The sequence below is a fragment of the Oncorhynchus keta genome, chromosome 2 (assembly GCF_023373465.1).
Source record: "Oncorhynchus keta strain PuntledgeMale-10-30-2019 chromosome 2, Oket_V2, whole genome shotgun sequence".
Lineage (NCBI taxonomy): Eukaryota > Metazoa > Chordata > Actinopteri > Salmoniformes > Salmonidae > Oncorhynchus > Oncorhynchus keta.
Genome location: NC_068422.1, coordinates 49,237,867 through 49,255,910, shown reverse-complemented (window position 1 = coordinate 49,255,910; position 18,044 = coordinate 49,237,867). Strand labels below are relative to the sequence as shown.

General features: G+C 42.8%; 1 protein-coding gene across 1 annotated transcript; it reads right to left on the bottom strand.

Moving 5' to 3' along the window:
- Nucleotides 1–361: 361 nt before the first annotated feature.
- Nucleotides 362–17,450, bottom strand: LOC118401859 (molybdenum cofactor sulfurase-like). Its single transcript, XM_035799494.2, has 15 exons — nucleotides 17,173–17,450; nucleotides 14,602–14,691; nucleotides 9,791–9,857; nucleotides 9,018–9,662; nucleotides 8,790–8,866; nucleotides 8,303–8,502; nucleotides 7,990–8,106; nucleotides 7,485–7,880; nucleotides 7,077–7,239; nucleotides 3,795–3,882; nucleotides 3,419–3,543; nucleotides 1,619–1,715; nucleotides 1,212–1,353; nucleotides 1,021–1,125; nucleotides 362–675 (listed from the first exon to the last, which is right to left on the bottom strand). The coding sequence occupies exons 1-15, from the start codon at nucleotides 17,315–17,317 to the stop codon at nucleotides 583–585; spliced, it is 2,550 nt and encodes an 849-aa protein (XP_035655387.1). The 5' UTR covers nucleotides 17,318–17,450; the 3' UTR covers nucleotides 362–582.
- Nucleotides 17,451–18,044: the final 594 nt, after the last annotated feature.

Here is an 18,044-nt window from a genome sequence, read left to right as displayed (position 1 = left end):
GTCTGAGTGGGGAGGGGAAAACTGAAAAGTAGATTTTATTGGCAGAGAGGTTTGGAACTTTCTTATTGGTCTATTGACTAATTTACTGCCAAATTAGTCGGGCATGGTGACATCACCATGCAAGGCCAAAACTCCACCCCACCAAAACAGCCTGAAATTTCAGGCAGTCAGTTCAAACAGCTCTTACACTAAAAGGGCATTATCATCATTCTCACTATTCCACAGTATTATTCCAACTTCATAGTGTGGAAATATATATAAAACACAGAAAAATCCTGTTTTTATTTGGGTAAGCAAACATACTTAATCCACATGTTTAAGGACGAAGTTAACCAAATCAGTTTTTCAAAGATAAACCCACCAAAATACAGTTTTGTTTATTTACAAAACATTAAAATCATGTAAACTTAAAAGGTTCAGTAATTGATTTTACACTTCAGTCTGAATGAGCTCTGTTATTTCCTGGGTTGTCTAGCAATATGCAAACACTTCAAATAAATGTAAATTGTATCCCATGCAATGTTTGCTTAAAAATGTTCACTGTCCAGACAAATGAAAACACATCTGGAATTGGTAACCTTATCATGACATTTCAGACTTTACAGATGAGCCAACAGATAGGGTAGAATTAGAGTCTTCCAGTGATTGGTGAACCAGGTACACACCAAATGTCACCTAAAAAACAATCAGAACACATTTACAGCATACATACTGAATGGGCAAAATGGACATTGTATCCAAAATGGGTCATTTGGGGATAAAGGATACTGTGTACTTTGCTGTGTGATTTTTCTTTGTTTTCTATGTACTCTGGCTACCTCCTATTCTAAGGTCAATAACACAGACCGTTGCAAATGCAGTCCACCCAATAGTAAGTCAGATGGTGTGTCATAGGAAAAAACGCTACACACCCTGGAAGATGTTGTCACACACTGAAATTAAACACAACTTCCCCGCTCTCTCTCTCAATCTCTCTCTCTGTCACACACATACACACTGCAGCAGTTGTTTTACACTGACCTTCCCCTTGCGATAGGCAGAGAGAGACAGAAGAGGCTCCTTGGTCTTGGCTCCTGTGCTCTGATCAACCCCGATCATCTGGCACCTGCCACACCGACCTGCCACCTACACATCACAAAGAGATGATGCAGTTCTAGCTTTTCATTGCCATTTCGGTAATAAGTGTCCCCGTTTATGATCTGCATCCTCACCTGGAAATGGGTATTTCCAATAATCAAGTGTGACCAATCATCTTCCTCAAATGGCTCCTTTCCAGAGATGACTAAATTGGCCCGAAATCGACTAATAAGCGTCTGGGTGTCAAGAGGCTGATGGTCATCAGAGGATTCCTGTCTGTACCACAGTGGTTAGATGGACCACAAGGAACAAGAAAAAAAGGATGGCTCACATTAATAAAAAATAATTGATAATTCAAATGTAACTGTTAACAGACATTACCTGGGGATTGTTGTGAATAAACTCCCTGCTATCAACCAATCAGCATCCAGGATTCAAACAACCCATTTTATAATGCAGAATTTAGTATGTCACAAATTTCAAATGTCCTCCACCAAGAATGAGCGAGGCCCTCAGGCAATAATAACATGTTATACTATACCTGTTTGTGATATGTCTCTGAAGCAAATCGACACTGGCACGGTTGACTATTAGGTACTGGGCTTCATTCACCAATGAGAGGGCAGTGGACGAGATCTCTGGGGCAAGTCATTATACATTTAAGAGGGCAAAGAAAATTCCAACATTCATGCATACAAAATATACTGAACAAAAATATAGACGCAACAGTGTTGTTCCCATGTTTCATGAGCAGAAGAAAAAAAATACCAGAAATGTTCATTACTCACAAAATGTGTATTTCTCTCATTCTGTGCACAAATTTGTGTGCATCCCTGTTAGTGAGCATTTTCAAGTTAATCCATCCACCTGACAGGTGTAGCATATCAATAAACTTATTTAACAGCATGATCATTACACAGGCACACCCTGTGCTGGGGACAATAAAAGGCCACTCTAAAATGTGCAGTTTTGTCACACAACACAATGCCACAGATGTCTCAAGTTTTGAGGGAGCATGCAATTGGCATGCTGACAGGACAGCAGGAATTTCCACCAGAGCAGTTGCCAGATAATTTAATGTTAATTTCTCTACCATAAGCCGCCTCCAACTTCGTTTTAGAGAATTTGGCAGAACTCCCAACCGGCCTCACAACCACAGACCAAGTGTAACGCCAGCCTGGACCTCCACATCTGGTTTCTTCAGCTGTGGGATCGTCTGGGGGGATACTTCTCTATGTAACAAAGCCCTTTTGTGGGGACAAAACTCATTCTGATTGGCTGGGTCTGGGTCCCCAGTAGGTGGGCCTGGCTCCCAAGTGCGTGGGCTTACCCAGATGGTCATGCGCCATCACAATCTTCAGTCTCTTTCCCACTACTCTCTCCTACTATCCTATCATCTCTCCATTCTGCTAAATCCTTCTCCCTCTCTCAACATCGACAAGACGGAGCTGCTCCTCCCGAGGAATGCCTGCCTTCTCAAAGAACTCTCCGTCACGTTTGGGAACTTCCCAGTGTTGCCCTTCCAGAGTGCAAATAACCTTGGCGTGACCCTGGTCAACACCCCGTCGATCTCTGTAAACATCAAAGCAGTGACTCGCTCTTGCAGATTCATCCTCTACAACATCCGCAGAGTACAACCATGCCTCACACAGGAAGCGGCGCAGGTCCTAATCCAGGCACTTGTCATCTGCCGTCTGGACTACTGGAACTCGCTGTTGGCTGGGCTCCATGCTTGTTCCATCAAACCTCTGCAACTTATCCAGAACACTGCAGCCTGCCTGGTTATCAACCTTCAAGTTCTCCCAAGTCACCCCTCTGCTGCGCACACTCCACTGGCGTCCAGTTGAAGCTTGCATACACTACAAGAGGATTGTGCTTGTCTACAGAGCATCAAGAGGAACTGCCCCTCGCTACCTTCAGGCTATGCTCAAATCCTAAACCCCAAGCCAAGCACTCCGTTCTGCCACTTCTGGTCTCTTGGCCCTCCCACCCCAACAGGATAGCAGCTCCCACTAAGCACAGTCCAAGCTCTTCTCTGTCCTGGCACTCCAATGGGGGAACCAGCTTCCCCCTGAAGCTAGGACAGCAGAGTCCCTGCCCATCTTTCTGAAAGCACCTGAAACCCTACCTCTTCAAAGAGTATCTTAAATAATCCCCTCCTCACCTCGAACTGACTTTGCTGATAGCTACTGTGTTATGGGGTTGCCCCATCTAGCTATCTTAAGATGAATGCACTAACTAACTCGTTTTGGATGAGAGCGTCTGCTAAATGACTAAAATGTCAAATGATACTCTAGTATTGCATCTGAAATTAAGTTTACCAAGGACATTTCCCTTTCACCTTTTTCATGGCCCTTTTTCATGACGCGACTGAAATCAGGACTTTGCCTTATCAAACGACAAGGCTGTCCAAGGAACTCTGAGAGCCACGATGCAGCTTCATCGCCACAGTCCACTGTCTCCACCCTTGGGATTGAGAGAATACAATAACAACCATGACAACATTTCTGAATCAAGGGGATGGTCAAATATCCTTATTTTAAATGATCTGTTATAACATCTGAAGGTGACTAAAAAGTATTGAAAAAAATACTCAGTGGCAGACCAATGATTGTGGGAAAATGCGTCAAAATGAAACATGTCATTCTGATGATACATGTCTTTCAAGCCTATTCTACAAAGACATAGCTAGTAGTTTAATAAAAAAGCCAACTCACCTGTCACCACACACCATGTTTTGACACAACCTATGACTCTGGGGTGGCTCGCTGTGGTTTTTCAAAGGGACACAAATAGTGTTCATTCCTGAGAGAGAAGAGGAACTCTTTTAGAACAGTTCTGAAAATGTGTTACTGAAATGTATTTGACGGGTGCTGCTGAATAACTGATGTGTCACAATAAAACATTTTATAAATGTATACAGTGGGACAAAAAAGTATTAAGTCAGCCACCAATTGTGCAAGTTCTCCCACTTAAAAAGATGAGAGAGGCCTGTAATTTTCATCATAGGTACACTTCAACTATGACAGACAAAATGAGAGAAAGAAATCCAGAAAATCACATTGTAGGATTTTTTATGAATTTATTTGCAAATTATGGTGGAAAATAAGTATTTGGTCACCAACAAACAAGCAAGATTTCTGGCTCTCACAGACCTTCTTTGGCACCTGTTTGAACTTGTTATCAGTATAAAAAACTCCACTATGGCCAAGACCAAAGAGCTGTCAAAGGACACCAGAAACAAAATTGTAGACCTGCACCAGGCTGGGAAGACTGAATCTGCAATAGGTAAGCAGCTTGGTTTGAAGAAATCAACTGTGGGAGCAATTATTAGGAAATGGAAGACATACAAGACCATTGATAATCTCCCTCAATCTGGGGCTCCATGCAAGATCTCACCCCGTGGGGTCAAAATGATCACAAGAATGGTGAGCAAACATCCCAGAACCACACGGGGGGACCTAGTGAATGACCTGCAGAGAGCTGGGACAAAAGTAACAAAGCCTTCCATCAGTAACACACTACGCCGCCAGGGACTCAAATCCTGCAGTGCCAGACGTGTCCCCCTGCTTAAGCCAGTACATGTCCAGGCCCGTCTGAAGTTTGCTATAGAGAGCATTTGGATGATCCAGAAGAAGATTGGGAGAATGTCATATGGTCAGATGAAACCAAAATATAACTTTTTGGTAAAAACTCAACTCGTCGTGTTTGGAGGACAAAGAATGCTGAGTTGCATCCAAAGAACACCATACTTACTGTGAAGCATGGGGGTGGAAACATCATGCTTTGGGACTGTTTTTCTGCAAAGGAACCAGGACGACTGATCCGTGTAAAGGAAAGAATGAAAGGGGCCATGTATCGTGAGATTGAGTGAAAACCTCCTTCCATCAGCAAGGGCCTTGAAGATGAAACATGGCTGGGTCTTTCAGCATGACAATGATCCCAAACACACCGCCCGGGCAACGAAGGAGTGGCTTCGCAAGAAGCATTTCAAGGTCCTGGAGTGGCCTAGGCAGTCTCCAGATCTCAACCCCATAGAAAATCTTTGGAGGGAGTTGAAAGTCCGTGTTGCCCAGCAACAGCCCCAAAACATCACTGCTCTAGAGGAGATCTGCATGGAGGAATGGGCCAAAATACCAGCAACAGTGTGTGAAAACCTTGTGAAGACTTACAGAAAATGTTTGATCTCTGTCATTGCCAACAAAGGGTATATAACAAAATATTGAGATAAACTTTTGTTATTGACCAAATACTTATTTTACACCATAATTTGCAAATAAATTCATAAAAAATCCTACAATGTGTTTTTCTGGATTTTTTTTCTCATTTTGTCTGTCATAGTTGAAGTGTACCTATGATGAAAATTACAGGCCTCTCTCATCTTTTAAGTAGGAGAACTTGCACAATTGGTGGCTGACTAAATCCTTTTTTGCCCCACTGTATATATATATGTATATACTCAGTTTATTAGGTACACCACCCCTTTCACGAAAATGGTTCGCTCCTAGAGACAGTGAGTCACGTGGCCGTGGCTTGCTATATAAAACTGGCGGACAGGCATAGAGGCATTCAGTTACAGTTCGCTTGAACGTAAGAATAGGCTAAACGAATGACCCAAGTGACTTTGAGCATGGTATGATTGTCGGTCTAGGCGTGCCGGTTCCAGTATTTCAGAAATGGCCGGCATCCTCTACTTCTCACGCACGACAGTGTCTATCTAGGGTTTACCGAGAATGGTGCGACAAACAAAAAACTTCCAGTCAGCTGCGGTCTTGTGAGCGAAAACAGCTCGTTGATGAAAGATCGAAGGAGAACGGCAAGAATTGTGCAAGCTAAGAGGCAGGCCACAAACAGGCAAATAATGGCGCAGTACAACAGTGGTGTGCAGAACGGAATCTTGTAATGCACAACTCGTTAGTCCTTGTCATGGATGGGCTATTGCAGCAGACGACCGCACCGGGTTCCACCCCTAAAGGCTAAAAACAAGACAAAGCAGCTCCAGTGGGCACGCGATCACCAACACTGGACAATTGAGGAGTGAAAAAACATTGCCTGGTCTGACAAATCTAGGTTCCTGTTGAGTCATGCTGATGGCAGAGTCAGGATTTGGTGTATGCAGCATGAGTCCACGGCCCCATCCTGCCTGGTGTCAACAGTACAGGCTGGTGGCAGTGTTGTAATGGTGTGGGGAATGTTTTTCTGGCACACGTTAGGTGCCTCAATACCAATTGAACAATGTTTCCATGCCATGAAAAATTCAGGCTGTTCTGGAGGCAAAGGGAGATCTTTGATGTTATGGTGCTATTTTGTTTCCACCGGTCCAGGGGCCGTTGTTAAGGTCAACGGCATCATGAACTTTATCTAGTTTCCAGGTCATTTTAGCCAAAAATCTGGTTGCCCTTGCCAGGAGGTTGAAACTTGGTCACAAGTGGATCTTTCAGCAAGACAATAACCCCAAGCCACACATCAAAACAAAATAATAAAAGGTTAATTGAACACAAAATCAACATTTTGCAATGGCCATCTCAGTCTACGGACTTTAGACCCATTGAAAACCTGTGGTTTGATTTGAAGAGGGCAGTCCATAAGCGCAGATGAAGGATATCAGGGAGCTGGAAAGATTCTGTATGGACAAATGGTCTAAGATCCCTTCCAATGTGTTCTCCAATCACACAAAAAAAGGCTCAGCTCTGTTATCCTTGCAAGGTGAGGTATTGGGAAGGTATTGAAAACAGGGGTGCCTAAAACATTATTACTTGTTAAACAAAATGTCTTTCTCTGGGCAATTGTATTAGTATAAAAGAATAATAAAAAAACATTTGCATACAACATTTACATTTTAGCAGACACTCTTACCCAGAGCGACATACAGTAAGTAGTGAGAGCATACATTATTTATATAATATAGCTCAGATTTGAATAATTTATTTTGTAGTCTTTTTTGCACATCCTTGTCAGGGGTGCCACAACCTTCGGAACTGACTATATAGATGTCTGACCTGAGGCCTGCAGGAGCAGTGTGTTTGAGGGCAGGTAGATCTGTGGATGAATGAGGCATAAGCGTGGTTCTCTCTTTTGGTTCAGACACACTCCATTACCATTCACCACCATCCAGCCCCGGTCATGGAGCAGACCCAGAGCACCCACTGGCCAGTCAGTCACCTGCATAAACACATATCACAATCAAAACACCGAAGAAATTAGAAACCAATTAATAGTACTGCTAGGCAAACACAAATATCGTAATTGTGTTTAGTTGATGAAATAGTACTTCTTACAACTAATATCCAACAATAGGTTTTTGATATTTTTATCAAATCATAATATGGGTATTTGGTGAACCCTTATCATTTGCATTGTAGATTTAATGACAGCCAAACAATATTAAAAGTGAAATGTGCTCAAACCTCAAACGCTGCACAGGATTTGATTGGATATATGTAAATGTTAGTCAGAGTCTGGGCCTTCTCATGGCTCTTTGCATCTTTGGTGATGGCCTTCCCTCCACGTTGGTTCACAACTAGATCTGTAGATGCATGCTCTCTCTCATCTATGTGGTCAGGTTTACCATTGGTAAGCATGGTGAGCAGACATCGACTGGAACCTTTAGAAGAGGTGTTCGATTTCAGTCTGTCTAATTTATCTTGGTCCACTTTCACTGGTTTCTCCACAAAGCAGTCCGCAACGAAGTTCAGGAAGTTTTGGCAGTCCTGGAAGGTTGACATGTAGCCGAAGGATACACGCACAGATCCCGTTGGACGGCCGTCTACCAGGTCTATGTTGTCTCCACAGACATGACCCGCCTTGAAGAACCCAGAAGAGGACATGACAACAGTATATTAAGATGAAGAATGATCTTTATTGTCTTTTGCACAAACACATGTGCAATGACACTTACAATTCATTGCTCACCTGTAGGTTGCTCTTCACCACTTGATTGGTGATGCCAAGGAAGAGCTGACAGGCACCTGCGTTGCAGAAGCAACCTGTCCGCAAATGGATATTAAAAAGACTAGCCAGCTTGTCCACCTGAGGAGACGAGAAAATGGAAAATGGCTAGACATTTAAATCAATCAGAAGAAATGTAAGACAAAAAAAAAAAATTGCATTCATAACACACTTAGGATTTGTTAATTATGAATCTACTTCTGTGTGGATGTGTGAAAGAAATAAATGCAACAAAAATCTCGGGCGCAGTAAATAAAATAAGCTCATTTGAGTGGACCTGAGAGTATCCAATCATTTGTCCATGACAGTCCATCAAGTTGAAGTTGAGGATGGCTCCCTGTGTGCTCGGGTTCTCAAACTCACTGTCGGAGTATATCTGAGCAACCGGTTGTCCGTTGCCATGGCAAAGACTAGACAGCAACATGTAGGTATAGCGTGTTAAACCAAATGTATGCAGCTGGATCTTGTCCATACCTCCTGAAGGAGAAAGAAAATGATACTGAGCTGCAATACAATAGCAGAAGAGTTTCATTGACTCATTTCAATCTCTGTTGAATATTGGTCCTCTCCTTACTGATGTTAAAGATTTCTGTCAAATTGATTTAATGAACAACCACTCAACCATTTGAAAATGATTTAACATTCGGAGTTCTTACTTTGATACTTCATGTAACGACAGATGATATTGATGCATTATAGTGATGAATATTGATGCATCACTATTTGTTTCATCCATGTCTTTTAAATGATTCACATGTACATACCTGTGAGCGTGTGGAGAGAATCAAAACTATGATTTAGAGCAATGATGTCTAGGAAAGAGACGGTGCCATCTTCAAACCTTAATCGAGAACAAAACCACAAGATGTATCACAAAAAAAAAGAATCGCACAAAATATTCTCTCTCTAAGCCTTGATCACTCAACTTCATAAATCATATTTGTTCATTTACACGTGCATTATTACATTTCAAAGCTCATGCAATAGTTTACCGGCTAGACATATTTGACGCTGGCACATAATAGTTATCCCCTGCTAGGTAGGCCGCTGCTGTCCCCCCACCAAAATACGTCTTTCTTAGGAGGGCAGCTGTATCATTCCGGACCAGGAGAGCCCCTAAACCTGTGGGGAAGCCAAACATCTTATAGAAGGAGAAGGGAACAAAGTTAGCTGAGTGCTCCTGCAGATCCAGAGGAGAGCAGCTGGCAAAAGAGGCAGCATCCAGCAGGACGAACCACCGGCCCTTGCTATCACACGCTGGGTAGAGCTGCCGCGCCTGGATGCCTCTCACGTACCCCAGAGGGTATTTTCTGCCAGAGAAATTGCTCTGTGCTGGGTAACAGAAGAGGTGTGGTGTCTGGCAACTGCTACCTTCACTCTGGTCCACATCTTTGGCTCTGGCCTCTATCTCCTCGGGGGAGACAGGTAGAGAAACTACTCCCAGTGCTGAAATAACTCCTCTGATACCAACCACTGAGGTATGGTTATCGGTCAGATAGCAGAACTGACTGGCTGGCTCCGCAGCAGTGGGAGGCCTCCAGGGAAAGCTCTCAGCGACTAATTTGAGAGCTGCCGTACTGCCAGACGTGAAAATCACTGAATATTCGTCAGGAGTGGTGTTAAAATGCTGCAATATCCTGCAAGAAAATACATTTCCGTTCAGTTACATGTCCTCAATAGGAGGGCATAAATTAGTGGTCACACAGTCACATTCATTAGGATGGTATAATGGTGACGAATTATTTCTGTGAAAGGAGAGGCTTACCTGTATCTGACATGCTCCACTGTGTCATGTGTCAGTCTGCTGCTGGGGTTATGGCTGTGAGGGTTGCCTAAAAACAAATATATTAGAAGAATATATTGAAACTATTTCTCAAGCTAGAATTTTGCTAGATCTGTCTGGGAGTGGAATGAGTGAGGGGGAAACTTAAAACTATCTGTTATTGGCAAAGAGGTATGGAACTCTTTGTTATTGGTCTATTAACCAATTTAAAGCCTGGTGATGTCACCAAGCAAACCAAACACCAGCACATGCACATAGTCTGATTTAAAAGTTCCTGTGTAAAATGCATTTTCAACCAGCAACTATTAGGAGATAACATCGATGAAATGTTTTCACACTTGTACAGTGTTAGTTTCATCAGCTGTTGTACAATATGATACAAAACACAGGAAAACTTAATTTGAACTAAACTGGGCCTTGAAGATAGAGGACGACCCAGAAGCCTATTTAGTTGGTGTGGAGCAGCAACAGTCTCTGAGTCGGAAGTTCAGGTGCAAATCAATCAGTCAAATGTAATTATAAAGACATCAGCAGATGTCACAAAGTGCTATACAGAAATGCAGCCGAAAACCCCAAACAGCAAGCAATGCAGATGTAGAAGCATGGTGGCTAGGAACCTAGGAAGAAACCTAGAGAGGAACCAGGCTCAAAAATAGGAGGTATTTATTTACAGTGCAGGGCAGGCAATGATGAAGAAGACTGGATACAAAAGGGTCAGGCAGTGATGAAGAAGACTGGATACAAAGTTGAGTATTTACAAAGTGAACAGTCTGTATTAGGAAAGAATTGTTGACAAAAATACTTGTACATTGCAATTGGCTACTTGGCCAATTGCAAAATTAGAGGACTAAGTCAAACAAACACAGGGCAAAACGCCTATAAACTAATCTGAGTTCGGCAGAGCTAAAGCCTAGTAACAGGGAATAAAACCAGAAAAGGAAATGATTTGAGGAACAGAACCCGAACCGGAAACACAAGTTATCTAATACCCCAGAACAGTTATTTTAAAAGAATGGGAACCAGTTAATAACATTATTTTTACATTCCAGGCATTTTTTCAAGGTTTTCCAAGGTTACACGCATTATTCAGAAATTAGGGAGAGATGTTTAAAAGAATGGATTAACTTTTTCAATGGTAGTTAAGGAACCTATAGTTATCACATTTCACATTGTATTTATTAACTACAAAAAGCTAAGACGTGTTTTTAATTATAGTTCTGCTCTGCACACACAACAAGCTTGTTAGTTAGCTAGTTAATGTTTGCTCTGGTCCAACGTTAAACCAACTCGGAAGTTCAAAAACGTTCAAGGGTCTCCATAGAAGTCGCCCCTCTGTAGGCATAATTCTGTGGGCCTTATTCAGATAATGTATGTCATAGCAAGATGCCCAGCATTTCAAGGCAAGCTTCCTACATCCTCTCTTTATGTTGCATCTCACGCCCTACACTGTGACTGGCATCATAGTGTGTGTGTTTGTACTTCATTATGATTAAACCATGCTGTTAAGACAAAATCAAATTATGGACATTGGGGCTTGGGCGAACCAGACCTGGTGACGAGTCACAACCACGGTGGACATCAGTCTGCCTAGCTCTCTAGTCATGATTGCAAATGCCTGAAGAGATACATCATTCAGGCTGCAGAGATCCAGGTCTGCTATGAATTCATCCACCTTAGGCATATGGCCCAGCCCATATTGTTTTGTGTCGCCCATGGCAGGTAGCATCCTACGATCCTTGCCGTAGTGGGCAAGAGTTTGATCAGAGCCTTGGAATGACTCCTCTAACCCATCTTTAGCATTGAGACTGAATGTGTCTACAACACTAGTTGGCCCCTTTCCTTCGCAATGTTGGGCATGTCATCATCCTGGTCACTAAAGTGCCGGTTGGATGCCTGAGTGGAGAGAAGGTCATCATCACGGCTATCTGAGTCCTCTGTTGCGTCCCCCATTCTGGAGGGTGCTAGAGGGCCCCGACTCAGGGTGCTTGAGGGAATTCAAAATCGTTTTTTTCTGCTCTATCTCAGAGAATAAGGAATCGACCTTCCAAGTGAGGCTCTTATTTTTGTAACCTTTTATCACCTATTATATTACTTACATCATTAATTAATATAATAGTAACCGGGGACTGTATTACAACAGCTAGCACAATATACAGTAAAAGGTAGAGAGCTACAATAATCTGGCGGGAGTTGTACAGCCCCTGCAAAATCATTTTAGGTGAGTCTAGCTATGACCACTGTGCTGGAGCTGGAGAGATATGTTTAAAGGTAAGCTTATTTATGTGAAACACACACGAATGGCCGTCGTTTGGTAAGCCAAGCTGACAACACACAGTGGAGTTGGTAGACTAGCATGTCAGTAATACCTGGGGAGAGGGATGCCTAGGGAAGGCAATGCGAATGTCACGTCATATAGCTGGCTAGGCTAACAACCTTCCTAGACTCGGTTATCTAGGGAAGTGACCCATTCGAGTTTTCAATAGTCGAAGGACGACTAGTGCCCGGTGGCCTCGATAACGAGCATAGCAATGGATGATATCTTGACAAGGTTAGCACCGGAGTACGGTGGACAACACACACATATAAACTAGCTGGTGGGCTAAGTCAGCACAACACAAGAAAGCCCGATATCCTTTGATAAAAGGGATAGGTAGGGGAGAGCTGTCACACAGCATCGGAGGGCAAATTTCGCGCTCTGACACACAGGTCCCAGGCTGTTGGTGACAGACTGACAATACACACAACTCACACAGAGTTTACCTACCGGGACCTGGGAAGATGCAATCTGAACAACGGGAGCAGCGGAGCAGTCAACTTGTGCTATACAGCTCCGCTGAATTTGCGAGAATAAATAAGAGACAGTGCATGGTAGAGCATGGTCTGCCGTTTTATATGAACACTGGGGCATGTCCTCCCATGCTGTCAGGTCACTGGTGTGACTTTGTTGTTATAACTCGACCTGTGTGGAACGTGAGGGATATAACCCATACTATACTGTCAACCATACTGACGGTCTGAAAGGTATGACGTAGAACTGGTCGGAGCAGTGGAATGGAATGAAAAATAAGTATGGTTCTGTTCGGAACTAAACTAGTGGAAAATAATTTGTTACCCCAACAAGTAGCTCTCCATGAATAAGGAGAATGGGGATCCTAAAATGACTTGCCCTGACCAGGCATCAAGACTAGTCATTCAACTGAGACTGCTCTTCTCTGTATCACGGAGGCGCTCCGCACTGCTAAAGCTAACTCTCTCTCCTCTGCTCTCATCCTTCTAGACCTATCGGCTGCCTTCGATACTGTGAACCATCAGATCCTCCTCTCCACCCTCTCCGAGTTGGGCATCTCCGGCGCGGCCAACGCTTGGATTGCGTCCTACCTGACAGGTCGCTCCTACCAGGTGGCGTGGCGAGAATCTGTCTCCTCACCACGCGCTCTCACCACTGGTGTCCCCCAGGGCTCTGTTCTAGGCCCTCTCCTATTCTCGCTATACACCAAGTCACTTGGCTCTGTCATAACCTCACATGGTCTCTCCTATCATTGCTATGCAGACGACACACAATTAATCTTCTCCTTTCCCCCTTCTGATGACCAGGTGGCGAATCGCATCTCTGCATGTCTGGCAGACATATCAGTGTGGATGACGGATCACCACCTCAAGCTGAACCTCGGCAAGACGGAGCTGCTCTTCCTCCCGGGGAATGACTGCCCGTTCCATGATCTCGCCATCACGGTTGACAACTCCATTGTGTCCTCCTCCCAGAGCGCTAAGAACCTTGGCGTGATCCTGGACAACACCCTGTCGTTCTCAACTAACATCAAGGCGGTGGCCCGTTCCTGTAGGTTCATGCTCTACAACATCCGCAGAGTACGACCCTGCCTCACACAGGAAGCGGCGCAGGTCCTAATCCAGGCACTTGTCATCTCCCGTCTGGATTACTGCAACTCGCTGTTGGCTGGGCTCCCTGTCTGTGCCATTAAACCCCTACAACTCATCCAGAACGCCGCAGCCCGTCTGGTGTTCAACCTTCCCAAGTTCTCTCACGTCACCCCGCTCCTCCGCTCTCTCCACTGGCTTCCAGTTGAAGCTCGCATCCGCTACAAGACCATGGTGCTTGCCTACGGAGCTGTGAGGGGAACGGCACCTCAGTACCTCCAGGCTCTGATCAGGCCCTACACCCAAACAAGGGCACTGCGTTCATCCACCTCTGGCCTGCTCGCCTCCCTACCACTGCTCAGCCCAGTCAAAACTGTTCGCTGCTCTGGCCCCCCAATGGTGGAACAAACTCCCTCACGACGCCAGGACAGCGGAGTCAACCTTCCGGAGACACCTGAAACCCCACCTCTTTAAGGAATACCTAGGATAGGATAAAGTAATCCTTCTCACCCCCCCCCCCCTTAAAAGATTTAGATGCACTATTGTAAAGTGGCTGTTCCACTGGATGTCATAAGGTGAATGCACCAATTTGTAAGTCGCTCTGGATAAGAGCGTCTGCTAAATGACTTAAATGTAAATGTTAAATGCATACACCATTCACCATCTTTAAAAAGGTCAATTCTTAATAAACAGTGATAATAATACGCTTGAATGGCAATAGTATTGTACAATTGACATGCAATGGCCAATACATTACTTGTTAATAAAAACAAGAGCATCATTTACATAAATAGTCCAAAAATGTATTTAGCAATCCCAGATTTCCCCTTTAATTAAATGACTTTTTACACTTGTAACAATTCAGTACATTATATCAGTTGCAGCTAATTATATTTGGTGTGTGAGGAAATACTCACCATATACATTCGTGCAGATATCCTGATAGAATTCTCTCACCAATGACTCAGGATATAGTGTTGTTCCAGCATGATCCAGGTATGTAATGCCTGTCAAAAAGTTGGTTTTGAAATGAGAGAAATCTCAGCAAAGAGTTTTTATCTGGATATACCCTGCTGGAAAAAACTGTTCTAAAAAACAAGCTGGTCAGTGCTGGTATGATGCTAGTCAAGATGGTCTGACCAGCATGGTCGCTCTGGTTTAGCTGGTGACCAATCTTTGCTGTGTTTTGGACACTGGCGACCAGCCTTCACTGTGTTTTGGACACATACCAGTTTATGCTGGTGATGCTGGTATACCAGCATGGTCTTGCTGGTTTTGCTGGTGAACAGCCTTTGCTGTATTTTGGACACATACCAGCTTATACTGGTGATGCTTGTAAACAAGCTGGTCTGTGATGGTCTAGCTGGTCAATCTGGTCTGATCACACCCATCTTATCATATTCCCCAGCAGTCTCAACTGCGGTTTCATTTTTATAATTGTTTGTTTCAATATATTTTTTGTTTGTTGTGTTTGTGCATGTACATTGAGTGATTAATTAATATTATATTACACAAAGATACATCACAGAACTGTGGGAAAGGAGTGTTTGTCAGGTGAGGGTGAAGGACACTGTCTACAGGTGTCCTAGCTAACTAATTACCGGTGGGTGTCGACCCGCCTCCCGCCTGTGTACTGGGGTCCTAGCTAGCTAGTACACGGTGTCTTTCGACCCCAGCTTTTCTGAGAACCTGCCCTCGGTGTAACGTTAACAGAACTGCAGGAAAGCAAAGAACACTTTCTAGTGGTGTCCTGGATAGATAACTACCGGTGTCGCCCCCGCTTCCGGCCTGTGTATCGGAGTCGTAGCTTAAACATTGACCAAAAGAACACCCACATGCAGGAATGCCCTGAATTGCAGGCCCCAAGCACACCCTTCTTGTTTTTTCAGCAGGGTAATCACTTATGTGCATCTAATAACAACATTGTCATAAGAACACAACAACATATTACGGAGGACCAAACCTGCTGAAATTATAATTAAATAAAGTAATAAATACATGCACACATAGATTAATTAATTAATCCACACATAATTTAAAAAATGAGCAAGCAAATACAAAAACACTGACTAAAATTAATATTCTCTACATATCTGTACGTATTCAATTATTTATCTAATTGTTCAAACTTTAATTCATTTGATTAATTGATATATTTTTTGTATTTCTTCCTCCAATATCATTAGGAGGTTTCAATCAAACTTCTGTGGGTGGTATCTAACACACCATTGCTTGATCAATGTCACAGCACGTGGGTGGGTATAATTTGTGGAACGTTCCAACAGGCATCTGTTCCAAAAACTTTGTAAAGTACAAGGTTGACAACAAACAAGGCATACAAAGTAGCATGATCAATTCACCTAGCTAACTATCTGCCGAATAGGCAGCAATTCACCACATAGTTTATTCTTAATGTTTGTCCATAGGCTACCAGATACATTTTTCGGAATAAACGTGGTGAGTGAATCCTTAATGAAACAGCCCACCCTACCCGGTATTTTATTCGGCCGCTATACAACTCCGTATGCGTTGTTTGTTGGCAACCTTGTTATTTACGAAGTTTTTGGAATAGATTCCTGTTGGTACGTTCCGCATTTTATACCCACCCGCAGCACGTTGCTTGACTGTTTTTGAACCACCTATGTGAAGCTAGCCACAATAACGATTCGCCACAATATTAGAATTTGATGATTGCCTTCAAAATAAAAGTCCAAAATGGAAACTGACGCAAACAGATACAAATAGGGGAATCATGCCATATTTGAACTGGATAATAATTAAACGTTTCGAATGTTGTTATATAAATTAAACAAAATACAATAATTGGTTCATTTGAAATTGCACTGTGGATGTATTAGACTTCAGAATTGTATTGGGGCATACTGTAAGCTCACCAGTCAATCTACTGTGTATTGAATGTTCATATTGCAATGTACAGCTTTACCTATCGATCTTGGCTCCATGAAATGAGGTATCAGCCTACTCGGTGACAACCACGGAATACAACTGTTTTGAGTTTACACAGCAGCATATAACATACTTTATCTCCAATGTCCCTCCAAAAAAGTGACATATCATATTGATACATAGCTATATGCGCTACACATTTTTTTTTGGGGGGTGCTAATGTGGAACAAAACTTTGAATAAGTGCTGTCATACTTAAACGCAGCCCAGGCAAATGTAATCGCTCAATTGATCAACCAATGGTGTGTTATATACCACCCACAAAGGAAGAAATACATAAATAAATGAAGAAATAATATAAATGAATGCAATTAAAGAAAGTGTGGTTAATTATTTAAATCATGAATACATTTTTAAAAATATGTTTGTGTGCATTTATTTATGTATTTACGTTATGTATGGCAGATTTGTCCCTGCATAACATATACAGTAGGCAGACCTATGTTACAATGTTACATCACCGGTTTGCATTGAACCAGTTTAATTTAACATAAACCCCACGCAAAAAGTAGCCCAATGTACCTTTAATCCTTGAGAATTCCCGTTCTATCACGTCTTGGAAGACACTCTTATAACCGTAATGATTCCACACGTCCTCGAAGCTCTCAAACGTACACAGTTGATTAAAATTCAACGATTCCTTCTCCATGGCCTCATGCAGTGGCATTTTCGCGTCTTGCACATGTCGAATGGCAGTATCGAGTTGACAAAGTTCTAAGTCCACACTGCATCTCTGACAGACAGTGACAGTCTGTTTTAGTAGTAGTCATTTGTATCGAAACGATTTACCTCGCATTCCCAAGACAATACGACTGAGATCATTATAGATCTGTTACTGAGAATGCAGGAAATGGAATACAACAGTGGAAAGTGGACCCGAATCTGTCAATCGGGACAATAAGTGGGCAAAACATAATACTGGCTAATGAAAATGAAATACTGTTGCTATTACGGATTTATTTAGTGATAACCATAACAATTGAAATTCCTATTCAGTCAATTCAAGGAGTGAATTGAAATGTAATTCAAGAATGTGCATAAACACACACACACTTCAAGGTAATGTACACACAAATGCAGAAATGCAATAATAATCATTTTTGATATATGGAGGCCAAAGCACGTTGTCTGGAAGCAAGTGACATGAGGAATTCGCAGAGGCCATTATTGTCTCCTTTCCACGCAGTGAGCAGTAATTAAATATGCCACTTATGCTTCACTGATTCATTTCCCTTCACAATTTGGTGGCTCAGCTGAATGCAGCTCTATGGGCAGAAGGGCTGCATTGTATCCATTATGGCCTCATTATGGGTTGTAAAAGGGCTTGATGTGGGGGAGGGGCAGAGTAAGAGTAAAGCATCCCATGAAGACATTATGGATGTCTCTCTAAACAT

Coding starts and splice junctions, on each gene's coding strand:
- LOC118401859 (XM_035799494.2), bottom strand. CDS start 17,317: ATGCCACTGCATGAGGCCATGGAGAAGGAATCGTTGAATTTTAATCAA. Junction 3,883..7,076: donor ACTGCTCCTGCAGGCCTCAG/GTCAGACATCTA, acceptor CTTCTCTCTCAG/GAATGAACACTATTTGTGTC. Junction 3,544..3,794: donor AACATGGTGTGTGGTGACAG/GTGAGTTGGCTT, acceptor CTCAATCCCAAG/GGTGGAGACAGTGGACTGTG.